Source organism: Somniosus microcephalus, chromosome 9, assembly GCF_052327205.1.
Source record: "Somniosus microcephalus isolate GS21.2 chromosome 9, FLI_Smic_1.0, whole genome shotgun sequence".
Classification (NCBI taxonomy): Eukaryota; Metazoa; Chordata; class Chondrichthyes; order Squaliformes; family Somniosidae; genus Somniosus; species Somniosus microcephalus.
The window spans coordinates 38,919,546-38,943,993 of record NC_140995.1 but is presented as its reverse complement, the minus strand read 5'-3'; the positions used below and the strand labels follow the sequence as shown (position 1 = coordinate 38,943,993).

At 46.7% G+C, this 24,448-nt stretch overlaps 1 protein-coding gene across 3 annotated transcripts in view; it reads right to left on the bottom strand.

Annotated features, from left to right (window-relative positions):
* Positions 1–752: 752 nt before the first annotated feature.
* Positions 753–24,448, bottom strand: part of bag2 (BCL2 associated athanogene 2) — a 30,322-nt gene continuing 6,626 nt past the window's right edge. The window contains exons 2-5 of one of the 3 annotated variants that reach the window (XM_085996529.1): positions 24,060–24,169; positions 5,245–5,418; positions 3,434–3,870; positions 753–2,385 (exon numbers count right to left, since the gene is read on the bottom strand). In XM_085996529.1, the coding sequence (XP_085852655.1) occupies positions 3,479–3,870; positions 5,245–5,418; positions 24,060–24,169 (676 nt within the window). In that variant the 3' untranslated portion in view covers positions 753–2,385; positions 3,434–3,478. Of the gene's footprint in view, positions 3,871–5,244; positions 5,419–24,059; positions 24,170–24,448 lie in introns of all 3 variants that reach the window. The other 2 variants (XM_085996528.1, XM_085996530.1) reach the window with 2 other exon arrangements.

Below are 24,448 nucleotides of genomic sequence, written 5' to 3'. Positions count from 1 at the left end.
CGGCTGGGGCTCCTCTCTCGAAAAGAGAAGGCTGAGGGGTGACCTAACAGAGGTCTTTAAAATTATGAAAGGGTTCAATAGAGTAGATGTAGAGAAGTTGTTTCTACCTGTGGGGGAGACCAAACCTAGAAGTCATTAATATAAGATAGTCACCATTAAATCCAATAGAGAATTCAGGATAAACTTCTTTACTCAGAGAGTGGTTAGAATGTGCACCTCGCTACCACAAGGAGTAGTTGAGGCAAATAGCATAGATGCATTTAAGGGGAAGCTAGATAAGTACATGAGGGAGAAAGGAATCGAGGGTTACACTGATAGGGTTAGATGAAGAAGGTGGGAGGAGGCTTGTGTGGAGCATAAACACCAGCATGGACCTGTTGGGCCAAATGGCCTCTTTCTGTGCTATAGGCTCTACGTAATTCTATGCAATGATGCCAAATGAAACCTATTTACAATTCTTGCCAACCAATTTCTGCCACTTTTCGACCGGTAGGAAGTGATATGAAGTCAGGTTGGGGCAAATTCTAACGAGGCTTAAAGTTGGAATTAATAACGTAGTGAAAATGATTAATAATGTGATATGAACTGGGGAAGGTATACAACTTAAAAAGTTGGCTGGACCTTCAGCAAGATGCCAAACTCTGCTTTGTGTTACTGTTATATTAGCAACAAAGCTGTGACGTGTTTAGATAAATAGCAAGCAAACCTATGATGCAGTTTATTCATAGAATGAACTTAAATTTCCGACAAGCTCCTTTTTAATTTATTTTATTTGAGGAAGAACAACTGAGTATCACAACTTCTCCATTAATTTGTCTTATCTGCAAAATAATACAAGCAGCTTGTTTTTCATTTTGTATCTGCAGATTTCTAAAAGATGAATAGAAACAGAAATAAAGAACATTGTTTAATTTGCAACATTTTAACTAATGCCAAATCGGAGTCTTTTCTGCACACAAATGAAATTAAACTTAAACAGGAATTCTATAGAAAGGCCCTCGCCTGTCTATAGTGAGTAACTCATGTGTACGGTAATTATTCAGGGTTGTACCTGTCGGAAGAAACCAACTATCTATTAAAGACCATTTTCACTTTTGTGTAGAAACGTTAGTGCCCATTTGAGTCCGAATATTTAAATAACTCCTGAGCTTAAAAGCTTTTAAGACCTGAAGCTAAACATGATGGGGCAGGAGTTTCGGCTAGTTTGCACTGGTTTTTTCAGCGCAATTTGCCCAAAATCAACCAAACCAGGGGGGAAAAAAAAGAGGCATTTCAAGCACAAATTACATTCAGCGCAAATCGAGTTTTCGTAATCTTTTGCACGAGTTTAAAAAAACATCACGCTGGAAGCTGGCCCCCACCCCCTGATCAGGCCATGCCCCAGGATGAATTGATCAGCATGGCAAGTTTCGGGTAATTGCTTCCGTTTGTGAGCCTTCGAGGAGTCTCTGAAAATTAAGCTTTTTTTTTAAAAAGGCGCAAGGACACTATTACGGCACTTTTTAAAAGCTTTTAAATATTTAAAAAAAATAATTTACTAAGAAACTGACTAGTGTACACCAATATAGCTAGTAAATGGTTCTGTATAGTTTTTTAAAGTCATTTTCAGTTATTTAAAGTCAGATTACTCACAGGTGGAAGACTGGACACTCTGACTAAAAATGCTTATTGTTTTGTGATTAAACCCATTTTCAGCTGTATTAATTAAGCTGCACCAGGTTACCACTCTTCAATACATCAAGGAATAATTTTTAGTGCGGGGGGGGGAAAAAAATTACTAAAACGCTGCCCGATTGCGCTGGTTCATGGAAGATTTTACGTTTGTGATTATGTAAATGAGTTTGAACAGAAACGTGAACCATAACTTCACATTGGAAAACGAGTGCAATTTGTGGCTGGATTTCCGATTGCACCCGAAGCGGAAACTCTACCCCAATGTGTCAAATGTATTTCCATCAGACTACTGCTGCATAGTGTGAGTATCCCAACCACAGCATTAACAATAACAAAGTTCTGGATAGAGTCATCATTGACGGTATAAGTAACAAACCTGTTCAGCAGTGAAACAATCCTAATCAAGAACTTCTAAATATAAAATCAAGAACCTCTAAATATAAAGAACAAAGTCCACTCGATGATCAATCCACCCAGGAAAAGTCCTCAGTGGTGAAGCATTAGTAAATCTGCCAAGACATCTTTCATGAACCTTCTTGAACATCTTTCTCCCCTGTTGGTGTTGACTCCTGCTGGGGGGATAGTTCTATGGGTGCTGGTGGTCCTCCCAACTTTTGCTTGAAAATAGTTAATTGTGTTCCATTTTGGACTGGGAAACATCTTGCGTAAACCCTCTCCTCCCCGAAGATACTGCATTGGGTAATGTGCTTGCTGTGGGGAGAGACAAGAAATCAAGCGATGACTCCTGGTTGACGAATCTTTCTCTCTGCAGTAAATCCGTTTGCATTATCAGGTGGCCTGTCAAGTGGCCTCTCTTCACGAGAGCAAAAGCAGGAAGTGTGTCACATTTTTCAACCATGGACAGTATCGCAGTCAAGGCCCAATCCCCTCGTCACTAGAAACCTTCTTTTCAATAGGGGTTACTGGGTAGTGATCAGGAAAGAGGAGCCTGGAGGACTTGTCCTCTCTCTCTCTCTTGAGCCTCTCAGCAATGAGGCCAACTGCAGTGCCCTGCTCGAAATGAGTTAACTCAACCAGACTGGGGAATCACAGCTCGGACATTCTGATCCAAGTGGTTTACTGCTGCAGCAGGCAGTATATCTAATTACTAATCCACCAGGGGAGCTTCTTTCAGTATCGTTGGGAAAGATTTACCAGTTAAGATTCATGTTATCTCAAGGGGTTGTCTCCAGCAGCATCTACGGGCTCTGAAGTCATCTGACCTATCTGGGATTCCTTTCTCGGGGTTGTTTCACTAATGGGCATGCCTGCTTTATTATTATATTTGTTATGTCTTGTCAGCAAACCCTAAAGGGTTAGACTGTGTATGCTTCCTAATGGCCTCATGTTTAAATATAGGCTGCATGTAGTGACACCACAAGTCCTGGGCAGATGATTGGGTAATTCCCCCATCAATCACGCCTGGAGACAGCACTGCTGTAAGTGACTGGGATTGATTTTATGCACATAATATAAATTATGTAACTATCCTCCACTCACTGCATTTTGCTGGAGAAATAATCCTGCTTTTATCAGGAGAATTTGCTACAGTTTTGGTCAGGAGTTCTGTTTTCTGTGATTCATAGAGACTATTTAAATAGACTCTGTAGGCTGTTTGCTGTAGTGCACTGTTTAAATTGACTCTGTTTGCTGAATAAATAGACTCTGCTGAGTAAATTGGCTCTGTTTGCTGTGAGTCCTGCCGTAAGTTCCGCCCCACCTCCAACTTATTGGCTGACACAGTGCTGTCAATACTCACTTAGTTAAATATATTTTGTATATAGCACAGGCACAGAGTGTTTCATTAGACATGATTGTAGTTGCCAGGCTTTGTTTTCTGCTGATCCAAGAGGGTGATTGATCTATCAGCATTGGACACATTTCTAATCAGCCTTTCCAGTCTGTTTTTGATTTTCTTCTGATCTTCCAAAGCGCAGCCTATGATTATGGATTGAAATTTCTGGTCGACTGGGCCCCGTGGTGCCTCGGAGGAGCAGGCATTGTAGAGAGCCATCAAGCTGTTCTTAGCACTTCCCAAATTCTCCAGGACCTTATTGACCACCTCATCAATCAACGCTGTGGCTTTGCTGAGGAACTCCTCCTGCTGAAGGTTCCGGATCGTCTCCACGGAAACTGCCACAGTCAGGGTTCGGCCTATGAGGCGATTGGCTGTCAAATTGAGTTCTTCCCGCTCCCCTGTGTAAAGATTGCATAGACTGATTACTGGCACTAACAAAAACACTCTCAAATTATAACTCGTACCTCCAGCTATGTTCATATCTACATATATGTAATAAAAATCATGATTAATTTCACTGTCAAAAAATTAGTGGGAGAAAGAAATTTTACAAATTAAACTATGATTAAACATAACTCATTCCTTTAATTATCATTATAGTCTCCCCATTACATGGGGAGAGAAGCAGGTAAGAAGTAAAATATGGAACGGAGTCAGATAAAGCCTGGAGTGCTGTGCGCAGTTTTGGTCTCCTTACCTAAAAAAGGATATACTTTCCATAGAGGGAGTGCAGCGAAGGTTCACCAGACTGATTCCTAGGATGGCAGGAATGACGTATGAGGAGAGATTGGGTCGACTAGGCCTGTATTCACTAGAGTTTAGAAGAATGAGAGGGGATCTCATTGAAACGTATAAAATTCTGACAGGGCGATGCAGGATGTTTCCCCTGGGTGGGGGGTCGAGAACGAGGGGTCACAGTCTCAGGATACGGGGTAGGACATTTAAGACTGAGAGGAGGAGAAATTTCTTCACTCAGAGGGCAGTGAACCTATGGAATTCTCTACCACAGAAGGCTGTGGAGGCCAAGTCAATGAATATACTTAAGGAGATAGATAGATTTCTAGACTCAAAAGGCATCAAGGGGTATGGGGAGAGAGCGGGAAATGGTATCGAGATGGAGGATCTGCCATGATCATATTGAATGGCAGAGCAGGTTCGAAGGGCCGAATGGCCTACTCCTGCTCCTATTGTTCTATGTTTCTAAAGTCATTCAGGCCCAATGTATCCACTGCAGCATGTACAGGTTTAATGGGAAAAGATAACACACTGGGTAAATTGTAAGTATTTAAGTACAGATATCCTCCATCTAACTTTTAAAGTTTTTTACATTTAAAACATTTATATTTACAGAAACATCCCTGATGGTTTAGTTGATGTAATGCACCGTTAACATAGTAAAACGTCCCAAGGCGCTTCACAGGAATGTAATCAGACACCAAGCCAAAGAATGAGATATTAGGACAGTTGACCAAATGCTTAGTCAAAGAGTTAGGTTTTAAGGAGTATATTAAAGGAGGAGAGAGGTAGAGATGCGGAGAGGTTTAGGGAGGGAATTCCAGATATAAGGCCTAGCTGACTTAAGACATCTGAAGGATGTTAATGATAATTAAAGCTGTAGTTTATGAATGAGTATTTTGTAAGCTCTGGAGTTCCCTCACTAGCTCTGGAGTTCCCTCCCTAAACCTCTCCACCATTCTACCTTTAAACTAAACCATATGGGATGTTTCCGTAATTATATGGGGCCGTATTTTGCGACCCCTACGGGTGCTTACGAGGTGCACACGCGCTGAAACCCGGCACTTGCGATCTGTCAAGAATCTTCTCGGCAGATCCTCCGCATCCCTCGGTTAAGGGCCTCTGCGGGGGGGAGAGTTGCGCTATTTGCCCAACTTCCGCCCGCTGAAAGGACGTGGAATTCTTTCGCCTGGTAAAAGCAAACGTAAGGCCTGCATAAGAGTTTTAAAAAATAGAAAAATAAAATGTTATCACTCACTTATACATTAAAAACCCTGTCCAATAAGGTAAGTTTATTTTTAGCCCCATTAAAACATATTAAAAAAAAATTCAAAAAATTACATTTGTTTAAAATATTTAATTAAATGCCATTTTAATTAATTTTATATATGTAATATTTTTTAATTTATTTCATGTGTTCGTGTATTTTTTAAATCATCTCCATTCATACTTATGACAGTTCCGTACATACAGAACTGTCAAAAGTATGAATGGGGATTCCCTTCTTTCATTGGTTGGCCTGGCCCACATGATCCCAGGGGTGCTTGCGAACTGCATGCGTCCCTGGGATACGTGGGCCTGTATGCATTTCAACCAGGAGAGGCCCAGGATCACAAGCCTCCGTATCTCCCGGACCACCAGGTAAATGCGTAGAAAATGTAATGATCGGAGGCATCCGCCCACAGGAATCCTCCGATCGCAAATTCAGGCCCATGATATTGTGTTGTATCTCCCTTGCCTGAGTCCCCACTGATTTGTTACCTCTCTCCCACGCCGAGTCCCAACTCATTAATATAGAGGAAGAGAGTTTGGGGCCATAATACTGCTGAAATAGTCAGTAAGAACATAGCAATTGCGAGACGACAAACGACCAAGGTCCATCTAGTTTGCCTTCTACCATGCTGGCAGTCCCACGATACAACGATAATGGAATTGTTGACTAACCATAGCAATCAATCTCTATCAACAGACCCAGTCAGGAGACGAGGAAGCTCCCAGTGATGGAGAGCTTTGGGAACCATAGGTTCAAAGTCAAACCAAATTCTAAATCTGAAAATGTAATTCAAGCAGCTTAATTAACTTTTGCAATCGCTAAATACTTTATCTGATGGAGTTCCACTTCCTACCTGCTTCTCTCCCCACCATGTTGTGTTGTGTCTCCTTGCCTGAGTCCCCACTGTTTAATTACCTCTCTTCCACCTTGAGTCCCAGAATCAGAATGATTGTGGGGCTAAAAGGGTTAAATTATAAGGGCAGGCTGCATAGACTAGGCTTGTATTCCCTTGAGTGTAGAAGATTAAGGGATGATCTAATTGAGGTGTTTAAGATGATTAAAGGAGTTAATATGGTAGAGAGAAACTATTTCCTCTGGTGGCGGAGTGCAGAACAAGGGGGAATAGCCTTAAAATTAGAGCTAGGCTGTTCAGGGGTGATGTCAGGAAAAACTTCTTCACACAAAGGGTAGTGGGAATCTGGAACTCTCCCCCAAAAAGCTGTTGAGGCTAGGGGTCAATTGAAAATTTCAAAACTGAGATTGATAGATTTTTGTTAGGCAAGGGTATTAAGGGTTACAGAACCAAGGCGGGTAGATGGAGTTAAGATACAGATCAGCCATGATCTAATTTAGCAGACTCAGGGGGCTGAATGACCTACTCCTCCTGTTCCTATGTTGCTTCCTTTGTTCCTAAATAACTCCCTAATAAGCAATGGTTTGGTAAAAACAAATGAAACAAGAAGGAAGCACGTGCCATATTGGAAGCCTCCAGGTGTAGTATTACATAATATTTATAGCACAGAAACAGGCCATTCGGCACAGTAGGTCTGTGCCGGTGTTTATGTTCCACAGGAGCTTCCTCCCAACCTACTTCATCTAACCCCATCAGCATATCCTTCTATTCCTTTCTCCCTCAATTACTTATCTAGCTTCTCCTTAAATGCATCTATGCTATTCGCCTCAACTGCTCCCTGTGGTAGCGCGTTGCACATTCTCACCACTTTTGGCGCAGACTTGAGCGGGAGCAGTGGCAACAGCATAAAGGGAGAGGCAGAGAAGGCCCAGTACAGAGCACGGATCCGAGCGGGAGCAGAGGCAGCTGCAGAAAGGGAGCTGAGTGGTGATTCAAAAAAAAAGATAAGGAGTGACATCACAGGATAGCTGGTAACTGATTGGTTGGCAAACGTCACACCGTTTTTTTTCTCTTCAAGTTAGGGGCCGGGATTAAATAGCTTTTTAGGGATAAAGCAGGAGCTTGGAGATTAGTAACTGTTAATACTATATTAAATTAGTAACTGTTAATACTATATTGTAGGAATGTCTAGTTCCTATCCAAAAGACTGAGGTCCACTCAGGCGATCAAATAAATGAGGTTTAATGAAAAGTAACAGTTTAACAGTTAACTACAGGAGAACATCGAATATAGGTCTAGTCAGTTCGGAAGCTCCACGAGGACTGCTAGGGCGGTCCCGTGGCTGACGTCATGATGTCATCACGTTTACCCGCGCTATTAAAGTGATCGCGCTCTGTACATGTGAACAGTGAAAACAAAGATACAGACTCAGGCTGTAGCCAACATATTATTAAAGGGAATTATATACAATTGACTGGAGTCCCTTAGTGGCTCTGCCACATGCGCCCCCCCAGAATTGTCTTTAATAGCAAAAATAAAACGGCGAGGAGGCCTGACAAGCCTGTCAGAACGACTTCTGTAGCCTTGAAGTGGAAGCTGATGGACGGCGGGCGAGCTAGCAGGTGGTTGTGTTTGATCTGGCATGGCGACTGTGGGCGGTCGGCCACGTTTCGACGGTTGTGCGATCTCGACTGGGCGGTCAAGGTCCAAGTGAGCCGGCTTCAACCGGTCAACCGAAATGTGGTCCGGTTTACCACCGACATCGACCGAAAAAGATTTGTCTCCTGGCTCTATCACACAGAAGGGACCAGTGTAAGGCGGTTTGAGCGGGTCCCGATGAGCGTCGTGGCGGATAAACACAGTCGGCGTTCTTCAGCTCAGCTGGGACGTGGGACTTCTGCAAGCCGTGATGCGACGTAGGCACTGGAGCGAAACTTCTGGCTGCCTCCTGGTGGCTGATGAGCAACCATGGCTCTGTTGGAGACGGAAGGAAATCCCCTGGTACGCGTAGCAGTTGGCCATATACGAGCTCCGCCGAAGACGATTGAAGATCTTCTTTAGGTGCCGTACGAAGACCCAAAAAGGACCCATGGAAGCCTGTCCACCCAGCCCGCGCCTTGAAAGCTGGCTCGCAGTGCGGCTTTGAGCGACCTGTGGAATCGTTCGCTCAAGCCGTTCGCCTGCAGATGGTAGACGGTGGTGCAATGTAGCTTGACGCCGAGCCCCTGAGCCACAGCGTTCCAGAGCTCCGAAGAAAACTGCGGCCCACGATCGGACGAGATGTCTGCCGGTACCCCGAAACGGGCAACCCAAGAGGAGATGAATGCCCTGGCAACGTCTGCGGGAGTGGTGGAAGACAGAGGAACCGCCTCCGGCCCTCGAGTGGTGCGGTCCACCATTGTAAGCAGATGAGTAAACCCGTGCGAAGGCGGAAGTGGCCCCACCAGGTCCACATGATCAAACCTACGTTCCGGAACGGCGAAAGTGGCCAATGGAGCCTTGACGTGACGCTGCACCTTGGCCTTTTGGCAGACCACGCAGGTGTTGGCCCAGTCGCGAACATCCATGTGCATGCCCCGCCACACGAACTTGGACGGCATCAACCGTTGCGAGGCCTTCATACCAGGGTGCGACAACCCGTGGATGGCGTCAAAAACTTTTTGGCGCCAGGCGACCGGGACGATAGGGCAAGGAGCTCCTACGGAGATGTCGCAGAGTAGCATAGTGCCCGCGGCATGGAATTTGGCGTCGGCCGCTTGGAGGCTAGAGGGGTTGGTTCTGTAAGATTGGACCTCATGATCCTAGGCTTGATCCGCAGCCATGAGGGCATAGTCGATACCGAGCTGGACTGCATGAACGGTCGCGTGGGAGAGGCAATCCGCCGCCAGGTTGTCCTTACTGGACACATGCTGAATGTCAGTGGTGAATTCTGAGATAAACGTCAACTGACGTTGTTGCCGAGCTGAACACGGTTCGGCGGTCTTGGCCATAGCGAACGTTAGTGGCTTATGGTCCACAAAAGCCGTGAACGGGCGTCCCTCTAGTAAGAACCAGAAATGGCGGATGGCCAGAAAAAGGGCCAGCAACTCCCGGTTGAACGTGCTGTACTTTCGTTCGTTTCGCCGTAGTTGACGGCTGAAAAACGCCAGCGGTTGCCACGTCCCATGCACCCACTGTTCCTGCACTGCGCCGATGGTGTAGTCTGATGCGTCGGTGGTAAGGGCGATGGTGGCACCTGCCAGCGGGTGTGCCAGCATGGTTGCGTTGGCTAAAGCGCCTTTTGTGTCGACAAACGCCCGGTCCATACCGACCGTCCAGCTGATCGGATCCTTGCCGGACTTGCCCTTGAGGGCCTCGTACAGGGGCTGCATGAGCCGAGCTGCATTAGGGATGAACCGGTGATAAAAATTTACCATCCCGAGGAACTCCTGCAGGGCCTTGACGGACTGCGGGCGCGGGAACGAAGTAACTGCCTCCACCTTCGTTTGCAGGGGAACTGCGCCATCTGATGTGATGTGATGGCCTAAAAAATCAATCTGCTGCAGGCCAAACTGGCACTTGGCCGGGTTGATGATCAAGCCGTGTTGACTGAGGCGTCTAAAGTGGGTGCACAAATGGCAGATGTGCTCTTTATTAGGGCTGGCGATGAGGATGTTGTTGAGGTAGACGAAGAGAAACCTGAGGTCCCGAAGCACAGAATCCATCAAGCGCTGGAAAGCCTGTGCAGCGTTCTTCAATCCAAACGGCATCCGCAGAAATTCAAGCAGGCCGAATGGGGTGATGACTGCAGTTTTCGGGATGTCTTGCGGGTGTACGGGGACCTGGTGGTAGCCACGGACGAGGTCGACTTTTGAAAAAATGGTATTTCCCACCAAATGTGCAGAGAAATCCTGAATATGAGGGATCGGGTACCAATCAGGAGTAGTGGCGTCGTTCAGGCGTCGGTAGTCGCCGCATGGCCGCCATCCGCCGCCGGGTTTCGGAACAATGTGGAGAGGCGAAGACCAGGGACTATTTGACCGGCGAATAATCCCTAGCCGCTCCATCGTGTTGAACTCCGCTTTCGCAGCCGCGAGCTTGCCAGGTTCGAGGCGCCGGGCCCGTGCGTAGACCGGGGAGCCAGTAGTGGTGATGTGGTGTTCGACACCATGTTTCGTGGCCGTGGAAGAGAAAGTGGGTCTGGTCGGGTCTGGGAAATCTCCGAGGAGGCGAGTGAAGTCATCCGGAGGTGGGGACGCGCAGGAGACAGTGCGCGCCACGGTGTTACCGCGGTAGCACGGGATGGAGTGAAAAGTGGCCGCATTGATCAACCGGTGGTGCCGTACATCCACCAGGAGGCCGTTGGCACACAAAACATCCATCCGAGGATGGCTTGAGAGACTTTGGCCGTGATGAAATCCCAATAAAACCGCTGGCCGCCGAAGCACATCTGGACCCGCCGGCTTCCGAAGGTCCGAATGGCCCCGCCATTAGCCGCCTGGAGGGAGGGGCCGTGCCCCCCAACTTGTAGATCAAGATCTGACGCAGGTAGGATGCTACACTGCGCCCCGGTGTCGCAAAGGAAATGTCGATGAGATAGGGAGTCGTTGAAGAGTTTTCCTGAATTACCGATTGCCATCACAGCCGCAGGGCGCTCATTATAACCGGTCCTCTTTCGCCAGGGTTGCTGTTGGCTTTTTTTGACCGAAAAACTGCAGGGAGCGCGGCAGCATCATGCTTTCGCGCCAAAATGGGCGTGGTAGAAGCACAACCCCACAGGTTGAGGGCTGGAGCGGCGTCTGTGGGGGATGGGCGCCTCGTGGCAGCGCAGTACTGCTGTGTCATCGCGAAAATCTTGTCCGCATCGGCAGCCAGCTCTGCGCAGTCGGTGACTTCCGACCTGGCTGGGGCAGCCTGAACTTGCTCCGGTAGCTGGCTGAGGAATAGCTCCCTGAAGAGGAAGCATTCCGGTTCAGAGCCCAGGAGCGTGAGCATTTGGCTCATGAGCTCGGACGGTTTGGAGTCCTAGAGCCGAGCATATTGAGCAGCCGGCGGACGCGCTACGACTTCGTGAGCCCGAAAACCTATAGCAACCGCGCCTTTATCGTATCATACTTGCGATCTTCTGGTGGATTACCAAGCAGGCTGACGATCCGCGAGGCTGTGGCGCTGTCGAGGGCGGAGACCACGTGATAGTAACAGGTCTGATCCGCAACGATGTTCCTGATTGCGAACTGGGCTTCAGCCTGGATGAACCACGCGGCTGGCTGTTGCTCCCAGAACTGTGGTAGCTTCAAAGCAACGGCGTTCGATTCCATGTTCAGTAACTTCTGCAAAAACCGTTCGCAAAAGTCGGGGTCACCAATGTAGGAATGTCTAGTTCCTATCCAAAAGACTGAGGTCCACTCAGGCGATCAAATAAACGAGGTTTAGTGAAAAGTAACAGAGTTTAACAGATAACTACAGGAGAACATCGAATATAGGTCTAGTCAGTTCGGAGGCTCCACGAGGACTGCTAAGGCGGTCCCATGGCTGACGTCATCACGTTTTTCCCGCCAGTGGGGGATCACGTGATGAACGGCGTGACGTCATCGCGTTTACCCACGCTATTAAAGTGATCGCGCTCTGTACATGTAAACAGTGAAAACAAAGATACACAGTCAGGCTGTAGCCAACATATTATTAAAGGGAATTATATACAATTGACTGGAGTCCCTTAGTGGCTCTGCCACAATATTATATTAATAACTTGAATTAGATACATCTTAGTCTTAAGTTTCTGTAAAGTTAGTTAATAGTCGAATAAATAAAGGCATGGCAGGGCAGCTCAGTCCAGCGGAATGCACATCCTGTGCCATGTGGGAACTCCAGGATGCTTCCTGTGTCCTGGACAACTACATGTGCAGGTGTTGTCAGCTGGAGGAGCTCGAGCTCCAAGAGCTTGAACAGCAGCTGGCATCACTGCGGTGCATCCACAAGGCTGAGAGCTGCATGCACAGCACGTTTCAGGAGGTGGTCACCCCGCAGCTAAGGAGTGTGCAGGCAGAGAGGGAATGGGTGACTACCAATCAGAAGAGGAGGAGGAGGCAGGTAATGCAGGAGTCCCCGGAGTGCACTGCACTCTCCAATCAGTATTTTGTTCTGAGTACTGATGAGGGTGATGGTTCCTCTGGGGAGTACAGCAAGAGCCAAGTCCATGGCACCACGGGTGGCTCAGCTGTACAGGGGGGAGGAAGAAGATAGGGAAAGCAATTGTGGTGAGGGATTCGATAGTTAGGGGAGCAGACAGGCATTTCTGCGGCTGCAGACGTGACTCTAGGATGGTATGCTGTCTCCCTGGTGCCAGGGTTAAGGATGTCACTGAGCGGCTGCAGAACATTCTGAGGGGGGAGGGTGAACAGCCAGATAAGTGGGCTGATAAGTGGCAGGTAACATTCGCGCCACACAAGTGCCAGGCAATGACTATCTCTCACAAGCGAGAGTCTAACCACCGCCCCATGACATTCATCGGCATTACCATCGCCGAATCCCCCACCATCAACATCCTAGGGGTTACCACTGATCAGAAACTTAACTGGACCAGCCACATAAATACTGTGGCTACAAGAGCAGGTCAGAGCCTAGGTATTCTGCGGCGAGTGTCTCATCTCCTGACTCCCCAAAGCCTTTCCACCATCTACAAGGCACAAGTAAGGAGTGTGATGGAATACTCTCCACTTGCCTGAATGAGTGCAGTTCCAACACCACTCAAGAAGCTCGACACCATCCAAGACAAAGCAGCCCGTTTGATTGGCATCCCATCCACCACCTTAAACATTCACTCCCTCCACCACCAGCATACCGTGGCTGCAGTGTGTACGATTTACAAGATGCACTGCAGCAACTCGCCAAGTCTTCTTCGGCAGCACCTCCCAAACCCGTGACCTCTTCCACCTAGAAGGACAAGGGCAGCAGGCGCATGGGAACACCACCACCTCCAAGTTCCCCTCCAAGTCACACACCATCCTGTCTTGGAAGTATATAGCCATTCCTTCATCGTCGCTGGGTCAAAATCCAGGAACTCCCTCCCTGACAGCACTGTGGGAGTACCTTCACCACATGGACAGCATCGGTTCAAGAAGGTGGCTCACCACCACCTTCTCAAGGACAATTAGGGATGGGCAATAAATGCTGGCCTTGCCAGTGACGCCCACATCCCATGAACGAATAAAAAAAAGGTCGTGGTCCATATCGGTACCAACGACATAGGTAGAAAGAGGGATGAGGTCCTGCAGGCAGATTTCAAGGAGCTAGGAAAGAGATTAAAAAGCAGGCCCTCAAAGGTAGTAATCTCTGGATTACTCCCAGTGCCACGCGCGAGTGAGTATAGAAATAGGAGGGTAGAGCAGATGAATGCATGGCTGGAGAGATGGTGCAGGAGGGAGGGCTTTAGATTCCTGGGGCATTGGGGCCGGTTCTGGGGGAGGTGGGACCTGTACAGGCCGGACAGGTTGCACCTCAACAGAGCCAGGACCAATATCCTTGCGGGGAGGTTTGCTACTGCTGTTGGGGAGGATGTAAACTAATTTAGCTGGGGGGGGTGGGCACCAGGATGTTGTTAAATCTGTGAATCTTGAGGTATGGTGTTCTTCAATAAATAGACGGAGACTGCAGATGAACAATCAACAGGTGTTTACTGGATGAGGGTATTCTAAAAACTAACAGTACAGATCCCTACTCAGGGTTTATATACAGGTGTGGTCACTGCCGGTACTACAGTATACAGGAGCTGTAAAAGTAGTTCTCCCCTTAAAGGTACATCCACTACAATTCCTCCCCTTTTAGATTAACAGTACCATAACATTCATTTAACAGTTAACACTTTTAACATGCACATTAACTGAAATAGTCCATTTATAAATTCAGTCTTTGGGGCGGCTTCCTGATCCTTTCTGGATAGCGCCTTTCCTGAGTGTCTTGCTCTTGGTGCAGAGGCGATTCTGGCCCCCTGTCGTCGGTTAGTTCATCAGCTTCCGATGCTACTGTTTCTGGGGTAGATGCTACCGGTATGTCGGGTTCATCACCAGGTACGCGAGACATGGGGTTGACTCGTTCCTGTGACGCTAGGATCTGGTCGACATGGTGTCTCACAATGTTCTCCCCAACATCCACTGTGTACATTAGTGGCCCCTGCCGTGTGCATATCGTTCCTGGCTGCCATTTCTCTGTTCAGTAGTCGCGGGCCAAGACTGGTTGTCCTACATTGAAGCTCCTTGTCAGCTTCTCATTGATGTGCTGGAATTGCTTATTCTCAACATTTCTTCGTACATTTGGTCTGGGCAAATCCAGACGAGATCTCAACCTTCGGTTAAAGAACATCATGGCTGGGGTCTGGTTCGTAACTGCATGCGTCACATTTCTGTAGGCTAACAGGAAATTGTCCACCTTATGCTGCAGTGGAATGTCGTCATCGCACGTGGCCCTTACTGCCTTTTTAAAGGTTTGTACGAACCTCTCAGCCAATCCATTTATGGCTGGATGATACGGGGCGGATGTGTAATGCCTTACCCCATTCCTTCTCATAAATTTCCGAAACTCTTCGGACACAAACTGTGGTCCGTTATCAGAGCAAATCTGCTCTGGCAAGCCGTTCCTGGCAAATATGGTCCGTAGGACTGCAATCGTTTTCTCCATAGTGGTGGAGGACATTTTGATCACCTCAGGCCGTTTCGAGTGTGCATCCACTGCTATTAAGAACATTGAGTCCATGAATGCACCCGTTGCCATGGAGAGGAGGGCCACTCCCATGGGTGTAGAGGGGCATGTGGTGGTGCATTTTGGACCTTCTGGCATCCTGAGCAGCTCTTTGTCAGGTCCTCGATTTGTTGATCGATCCCCGGCCACCACACAAGCCCTAGCAAGGCTTTTCATTTTCACCCCTCCCAGATGGCCTTCGTGAAGCTCATTGAGCACTCTCTCCCTTAACTTGGGTGGAATTACCACTCGGGATCCACACATCAATGTCCCCTGGCATACTGATAGCTGTTCTCTTCTGGATGAGAATGCTGGCAACAGTGAGTCGCCATGTGTTGGCCATCCCTTCACCGTCAAATCATATACCCGAGACAGTGTCGGATCATTTCGGGTCTCCTTCTCTATATTCGCGTTAGTTACTGGCAAGCGTTCAATTATAGTTGAATAAAATATTTCGACAGGGTCCACTGCTGGTACTTCCTCCGCAGTAGGCAGGCGTGATAGCCTATCAGCGTTTCAATGCTGTTTCATTCCCTTATATTCTATTTCATATTGGTTCGCCCCTAGAAAAAGGGACCATCTTTGTAGCCGTTGCGCAGTCATCACCGGAACGCCCTTCTTTGGATTAAAGATGGAGACAAGTGGTTGGTGGTCAGTCAGCAAGGTGAACTTCTGCCCGTGCAGATAGTGGTTGAACTTTTTCACTCCCCACACTAGGCTGAGGGCCTCCCTGTCAATCTGGGCGTAGTTGCGCTCGGCTGAGGTTAGTGACCGAGACGCAAAGGCTACTGGCCTCTCCAAGCCGTCTGGGAATTTGTGCGACAGCACCGCTCCAATACCACAGGGTGATGCATCACACGCCAATCGAATTGGTAGTGCTGGGTTGAAATGAGCCAACACCTCTTTTGATGTGATCAATTCTTTGCACTTCTGGAAAGCTCGTTTACATTCGTCATTCCACTTCCATGGTACCCCCGTTTGCAGTAGGGTGTTCAGTGGGTGTAATACTGTAGACAAATTTGGCAAGAACTCATGGTAGTAGTTCACCAGCCCGAGGAACGACCTCAGTTGTGACACATTTTCCGGTGCTGGAGCCTTGACTACTGCCTCAATCTTTTCAGGGGACTTATGTAACCCCTCTTCATCAATAACGTGGCCACAATATGAGATCTGCTTCTGGAAAAGCTCGCATTTGTGGCGATTAGCTCGGAGCCCATATTCCTTCAATCTAGTGAGCACCTGCTCCAGGTTGGCGAGGTGATCACTGTCATTTTCGCCCGTGACCAGGATGTCGTCCAAATAACACTGGGTCCCTGGAATCCCTTGCAGGACTTGATCCATTGCCCTTTGCCAAATATCCGGAGCTGATGCTACCCCGAACACCAGCCGGTTGTATTGGTAGAGACCTTTGTGAGTGTTGATCGTGAGGTATTGTTTCGAGGCTTCTTCTACCTCCATTTGCAGGTACGCCTGGGCCAGATCAATCTTAGTGAAGCGTTTTCCTCCAGATAGCGAGGCAAAAATATCTTCAATCCGCAGAAGCGGATATTGTACAGTGTGAAGGACTGGGTTCACTGTCACCTTAAAGTCCCCACAGATGCGAACCTTCTTTGGTTCCCCAGGCGTATTACTCAACGACCTCTTCATTACAGGAACGATGGGTGTAGCCCACTCACTCCAGTCCACTTTGGACAGTACTCCTGAACGTTCCAAACCTTCCAGCTCTGCTTCGACGGCTGGGCGGATCGCATAAGGCACCGGTCTGGCCTTAAAAACTTTGGGCTTGCATTTTCCTCTATTTTGATCGTCGCTGTTATGCCTTTTAGTGTTCCGAGTCCCTCCTGGAACACTTCTTGTGTGTCAGTTAGCATTTTTGACAGTCGTCCAGGTGTGACGTCGTCATCCTTTTTGGCCTCTACCGTCAGTGCTTGAATGGAATGTCAATCTAACTGTATCTTCCGGATCCATTCACGTCCTAGTAGTGGTGGTCCTCCATCTGGCAATACATATAGGTCCATTTTTGGTATTTTCTTGCCGTTGTATATCACGTTCACCCTTATTTTTCCTTTGGGGTAGACTTTTTTGCCCCGTGTACGTCTTCAAGACAATCTCTGTATCTCTCAAGGGTATATGTGAGAATAGCCGCTTGTAGTCCCTTCGGTTTATGACTGTTAGGGCTGGTCCTGTGTCCAATTCCATTTTCACTTGGACTCCGTCTATCTTGAGCGTGACCCAGATAGTTTGGTGATCCTCCATTTTGATTACATTATGTAGTTTCAGACAACCCAGCTCCTTGCTTCCGGAGTCTGTATCACTTTTCTGTTCGTCTGAACTACTCTCTGTCACCTTATGTACCTTTTTGTACTTCTCCGGTGGAGATTTCTTGCTGCTGGTTTTCTTTCCCGACCTGCAGACTCTTGCTATGTGTCCTGCTTTTCCATACTGTCTGCACACTTGGTCCTTGAACCAACAATCCTTCTGGTCGTGTGTTGTTCTGCCGCAGCGATAACACTTCACTGCTGCATATGACATTTCATTGGTGCCATATTCTTGCGGTCTCCGTTGTATCTCTGCAGCGCCCCGTGCGGCTGCTTCCTGTGATACTGCCATGCTGAAAGCCTTGTCCAGCGTAAGATCCTTTTCTGATAGAAGCCGTTTCTGGGTTCCTTCACTTTGAAGCCCACACACAAACTTGTCCCTTAATGTATCTGCTGGTCCCGTTCCAAACTGGCAGTGTTTCGATAGCTTGTGCAGTTCCGTTAAATACTCAGCATTACTTTCATCTTTATGCTGGTTCCTTTTGTGAAACTTAAATCTTTCTGCTATCAGCAGCGGTGTGGGGTTTAAGTGGTCCTGTAGGATTGCCACTATGCTTTCAAAATCCTTATCCACTGGCTTCTCTGGGGTTACTCGGTTTCACAGTAAGCCATACGTTTTTGCACCCATCGAATTCAACAATACCAGTGCTTTCCTGGCATCTGGCACTTCATTCGCCTTGCAGTACACTTCAATGCGTTCTACATATGTCGCCCAATCTTCGACTTCATTGTCGAACGCTGTGACACTGCCACTCTTCGGCATCCCCGGGTGTGGTTAGACTGGCTAAAAATGGCGTCTCCCGCGCTCTCCCTTCTTCTCCGCTGGCTCAAAATGGCGTCTCCCGCGCTTCCCTTTCTTCCCGCGCTCGCCCTTCTTCTCCGCTGCGGCTTCAAAAATGGCGTCTCCCGCGCTCTCCCTTCTTCTCCGCTGCGGCTCAAATGGCGTCTCCCGCGCTTCCTTTCTTCCCCGCGGACGCTGCTCAGCCCTTGAGCACTGGCTGCGCTCTGCGCATTTTCCTGCGCGCCTCTCTCGTTGACGCCGCTCGGTCCTGAACCCCAGCTGTGCTTTACCCTCTCTCTCTTTTTGTTTTCCGTCGACGCCGCTCGGTCTTCAACCCCCGGCTGCGCCCTGTGCGCTTTACCCTCTCTCTTACCCCGTCGACGCTGCTCGGCCTTTTCTGTGCCGTCGGTCAGCTCCAGCCGCCGCTGTCCGGGAAGGGTCTGCGCCGTACCTGTTGCCAGCCTGTTGCGCTGGATCGTCGTGACTGAAGAACCAAGCCCAGCTCTCAACAGCCTCCCCTGCGACGCTCAATCTCTGCTGGATGACTGGGCGGTTGCTCGTGGTCGACGCCCGTGCTTCTGGCCTCGACTTTCTTCCACTGTTCTCCAGGAGCGAATCCCTAGGAGGAAATGCAGAGTTGCAGGTAGGTTCGAATCTGCCTCGTCGCCACTGTTAAATCCGTGAATCTTGAGGTATGGTGTTCTTCAATAAATAGACGGAGACTGCAGATGAACAATCAACAGGTGTTTACTGGATGAGGGTATTCTAAAAACTAACAGTACAGATCCCTACTCAGGGTTTATATACAGGTGTGGTCACTGCCGGTACTACAGTATACAGGAGCTGTAAAAGTAGTTCTCCTCTTAAAAGGTACATACACTACAGATGTAGCATTAGAAAGGAGAAACAAAGGAGTGGGAGAGACAGATAGCACTAGAGTAAGAAATTGTATGGTATTAGGTGGGGTCAGACTAAGAGAGAACACAGGATGGTCTAAGATAGGTTTACAGTGTATGCATGTGAACACATGAAGTGTGGTGAATAAGGTTGGTGAGCATAGCCACATGGGAATATGATGTCGTGGCAATAACAGAGACCTGGTTCAAAAAAGGGCAGAATTGGGTATTAAATATTCCTGGATGTAAGGTGTTCAGGAAAGATAGGGAAGGAAAGAAAGGAGGTGGTGTGGCAGTATTGGTTAAGGAGAATGTTACAGTGCTGGAGAGCGAGGATGTCCTGGAGGGGTCAAGGACAGAATCTATATGGCTAGAGTTAAGAAATGCTACTACTAGGTGTATTCTATAGGCCATCAACTAGTAGGAAAAATATGGAGGAGCAAATTTGCAGAGAAATTACAGAGAGCTGCAAGAACTGTAGAGCAGTGATAATGGGGGACTTCAACTATCCTAATATAGACTGGGATAGTAATAGTGTAAAGGGCAGAGAGGGGGGGAGAATTTCTTAAGTGTGTTCAGGAGAACTCTCTTGATCAGTATGTTTCCAGCCCAGCGAGGAAGGAGGCATTGCTGGATCTGGTTCTGGGGAATGAGGTGGGTCAAGTGGAGCAAGTGTCAGTAGATGAACATTTAGCGAACAGTGATCATAATATCATAAGGTTTAGATTAGCTATAGAAAAGGACAGTGAGCAATCTAGTATAAAAATACAGATCTGGCCTGGGTAAATTGGAATCAAAGATTGGCAGGCAAAACTGTAATCGAACAATGGGTTGCCTTTAAAGAGGAGATGGTTCAGGTACAGTCGAGGTACATTCCCACGAAGGGGAAAGGTAGGGCAACTAAAGCCAGAGCTCCCTGGATGACGAACGAGATAGAGAGTAAGATGAAGCAGAAAAAGAGCACGTATGACAGATGTGAGGTTGAGAATACATCTGAGAATCAGGCTAAATATAGAAAGTTCAGAGGCGAAGTGAAAAAGAAAATAAGAGGGGCAAAGAGAATGGAGCTAACATAAAAGGTAATCCAAAAGTCATCCATAGGCATATAAATAGTAAACGGGTAGTAAGAGACAAAATGAAGGAGGAAGTAGAGGAGATACTGGATGGGATAAAAATTGATAAAGAGGAAGTACTAGAATGGCCAGCTGTACCAGGACCAGATGGGATGCATCCTAGGACGCTGAGTGAAGTGAAGGAAGAAATTGCAGAGGTACTGGCCATAATCTTCCCATCTTCCTTAGAAATGGGGGTGATGCCAGAGGACTGGAGAATTGCAAATGTTACACCCTTGTTCAAAAAAGGGTGTAAAGATAAACCCAGCAAATGCAGGTCAGTCCGTTTAACCTTGGTAGTGGGGAAGCTTTCAGAAACAATAATCAGGGACAAAATTAACAGTCACTTGGACAAGTGTGGATTAATTAAGGAAAGCCAGCATAGATTTGCTAAAGGCAAATTATATTTAACTAACTTGATCGAGTTTTTTGATGAGGGCAATGCGGTGTACATGGATTTCCAAAAGGCGTTCAACAAAGCCACATAATAGGCTTGCCAGCAAAGTTGAAGCCCATGGAATAAAAGGGACAGAAGCAGCATGGATACAAAATTGGCTAAGTGACAGGAAATAGAGAGTAGAGGTGAACGGTTGTTTTTCGGACTGGAGGAAGGTGGTGTTCCCCAGGGGTCAGTGCTGGGACCATTGCTTTTCTTGATATATATTAATGACTTAGACTTGGGTGTACAGGGCATAATTTCAAAATTTGCAGATGACACAAAACTTGGAAGTATAGTGAACAGTGAGGAGGATGGTGATAGAGTTCAAGAGGATATAGACAGGCTGGTGGAATGGGTGGACACGTGGCAGATGAAATTTAATGCAGGAAAGTGCGAAGTGATATATTTTGGTAGAAAGAATGAGGAGGAAATATAAACTAAAGGGTACAATCCTAAAGGGGGTGCATGAACAGAGATCTAGGGGTATATGTGCACAAATCGTTGAAGGTGACATGGCAGGTTGAGAAAGCAGTTAAAAAAGCTTATGGGATCCTGGGCTTCATGAATAGAGGTATAGAGTACAAAATTATGATGAACCTGTATAAAACACTGGTTCGGCCTCAACTGGAGTATTGTGTCCAATTCTGGGCACTGCACTTTCGGAAGGATGTGAAGGCCTTAGAGAGAGTGCAGAAAAGATTTACGAAAATGATTCCAGGGATGAGGGACTTCAGTTACGTGGATAGACTAGAGAAGCTGGGGTTGTTCTCCCTAGAGCAGAGAAGATTGAAAGGAGATTTGATAGAGGTGTTCAAAATCATAAAGGTTCTGGACAGAGTAGATAGAAACTGTTCCAATTGGCAGAAGTGTCGAGAACCAGAGGACACAGATTTAAGGTGATTGGCAGAAGAACCAAAGGTGACGTAAGGAATAACTTTTTTTTTTACTCAGTGAGTGGTTAGGATCTGGAATGCACTGCCTGAAAGGGTGGTGGAGGCAGACTCAGTCACGGCTTTCAAAAGGGAGTTGGATAAGTACCTGAAGGAAAAAAATTTGCATGGCTGCTGGGAAAGGGCAGGAGAGTGGGACTAGCTGAAATGCTCTTGCAGAGAGCCGGCACGGGCTCGACGAGCCGAATGGCCTTCTTCCGTGCTGTAACCATTCTATGGTTCTATGAATCTATAATTCCTTTGTGCCCGTTATCACTGGAATGGTATCCTTCAAAGGCCATGGGTTCGAGACAAGTAAATATCTGCAGGATGTGGTTTGAACCATTTGTACTTTAAACTTGTGGAGAGGAAAATTTCCTCTGTAAAATTGTTTAAAAATCATAAACCTGCTCTTCATTCAATTTCGTCACACATAATCACTCACAGGAAATCTCCCCCCCTGGTGTCCAGCTTTATATTGAATTGTCAGATTTTAACTTGTGTATTTATTTGATAAATGTTAACAAAAATATGAGACAGCTGAATTTTAGTTACAACGGCTGAGCTTCAATATACTGTACATGGCAAGGTTTTGAAAAAAAATTCAAAAATATTAATTTGTGCAACAGTGTTTGAATTTATTCTCTGGGAATAGGCGATACCCTAAATTGACTGACAATTGTATCTGATGCACAATTAGAAAATGGTGCAGGAGAGAATGGAACCAGCAAAGAATTATGGCAAAATTTTCATAATTTAAAATCTTACACTTTTTTTTTTATTGCCAGCAACTACTGTTGGGAATAAAGTACAATTTTAAAGGGGGTGCAGGAACAGAGCGACCTGGGGTGTGTGTACACAAGGCTTTGAAGGTGGCGGGGCAAGTTGAGAAGGCTGTTAAAAAAGCATACGGGATCCTTGGCTTTATAAATAGAGGCATAGAGTACAAAAACAAGGAAGTTTATAAATCACTGGTTAGGCCTCAGCTAGAGCAGTGTGTTCAATTCTGGGCACCACACTTTAGGAAGTATGTCAAGGCCTTTTGGAGGGTGCAGAAGAGATTTACTAGAATGGTACCAGCGATGAAGGACATCAGTTCTGTCGAGAGACCAGAGAAGCAGGGGTTGTTCTCCTTAGAGCAGAGAAGGTTAAGGGGAGATTTAATAGAGGTGTTCAAAATCATGATGGGTTTTGATAGAGTAGATAGGTAGAAACCGTCAGGAGGGTCAGTAACCAGAGGACACAGATTTAAGGTAATTGGCAAAAGAACCAGAGATGAGATGAGAATTCTTTTTATGCAGCGAGTTGTTATGATCTGAAATGCACTGCCTGAAAGGGTAGTGGAAGCAAATTCAATAGTAACTTTCAAAAGCGAATTGGATAAATATTTGAAGGGAAAGAATTTGCAGGGCTATGGGGAAAGGGCAGGAAGGGTAGGTCTAATTGGATAGCTCTTTCAAAGAGCCGGCATAGGCATGATGGGCCGAATTACCTCCTTCCGTGCTGTAAGATTTTATGAATTATTCTCACTTTTTATCATAAATTTGGGGGGAACAAAATCATTTATGGCAAATAGGGATTGGAACGATATGGCTATCAAAGGCCAGGGACTGAATACACGTTGAGGGATTTTTTAAAAAGTAAGATGCAAGAAAAAGTAACTTTTTTGTTTTCTAAAACTTATTTTGCCCTGGTTACAAAATACCAGCTGCTACTGAGGGAAACTAAAATTCAGTTTGTGGGGAAAAATAGAGAAGACGACCAGGGAAAGGGGATGATGAAGACCATTGCTCCCTCTCAGATGTCAGTTTGGCTCAGTGGGTCGCTCTCTCATCTCTGAGTCAGGACGTTAAGGGTTCATAGCTCCACTCCAGGACTTGAGCACAAAATCTAGGCTGACGCTCCAGTCCAGTAGTGAGGGAGTGCTGTATTACTGGAAGTGAGAAGATGTTAAATTGAGCTTGCTCAGGTGGATGTGAAAGATTCTCATTCACACTATTTGAAGAAAAGCAGAAGATTCTGGCCATCATTCATCCTTCAGCCAACGCTATTAAACTACTTTAATCAAGAGTAGGCTGTGTTACAGAAGAGTAAAACAAGCTTCTATTTGTTAATTGTCATACAATGTCTGCAATAAGGATATTGAATTAAAAGTATAATTCTTTTGTTTTATCTTCAATTTCTTTGTAACCATCCGATAGCGCCCTGTTTACAGTTACAATGACCCCCATTGACTGGCAGTCCCTCTGGTCTCCGACCTCTTGCTCTCTCTTCTCCATTTTGTGGATACTACATTGCTCTACTGAAATGTCTTGCTCTGTTCCTCCCTAGTTGCAAATACTCCACACTGAGGTTTCACTGCATAGGAACAGGAGTAGGCCATTCAGCCCCTCGAGCCTGTTCCGCCATTCAATTATATTACAGCTGAACTGTCTCCTACTCCAGGTCACTCTTTCCCAGGAACCCCATAAAACTGCGGAATTCCATACAATCTTTTCATTTAGGATTCCTAACAACAAAAAACAGGACAAGGACTCACCATCGCTGATATGCTTCATGTCCTGGCTGTTCTGCACACTCTGGATCAGTTCTAGTAGGGTCTCTTTCTCCTGCTCGATCGAAGCTGCTGCTTCCCGCAAAGCTTCCACCCTAAAATTAAAATGTTAACATTGTGCAGCGGAACACGCAGTGGATGGAAAGGAGAAAATCAGTGACTCCAGTAATGTGTTGTAGGTACTTCATATTCCTGAATGATCACCTCATAGGATCATAGAGCACAGGAGAAGGCCACTCAGCCCATTGTGTTTTTCCCATAGCCCTGCAATACTTTTCCTTTTCAAGAATTTATCCAATTCCCTTTTGAAAGTAACTATTGAATCTGCTTCCACCACCCTTTCAGGCAGTGCATTCCAGATTATAACAACTCAC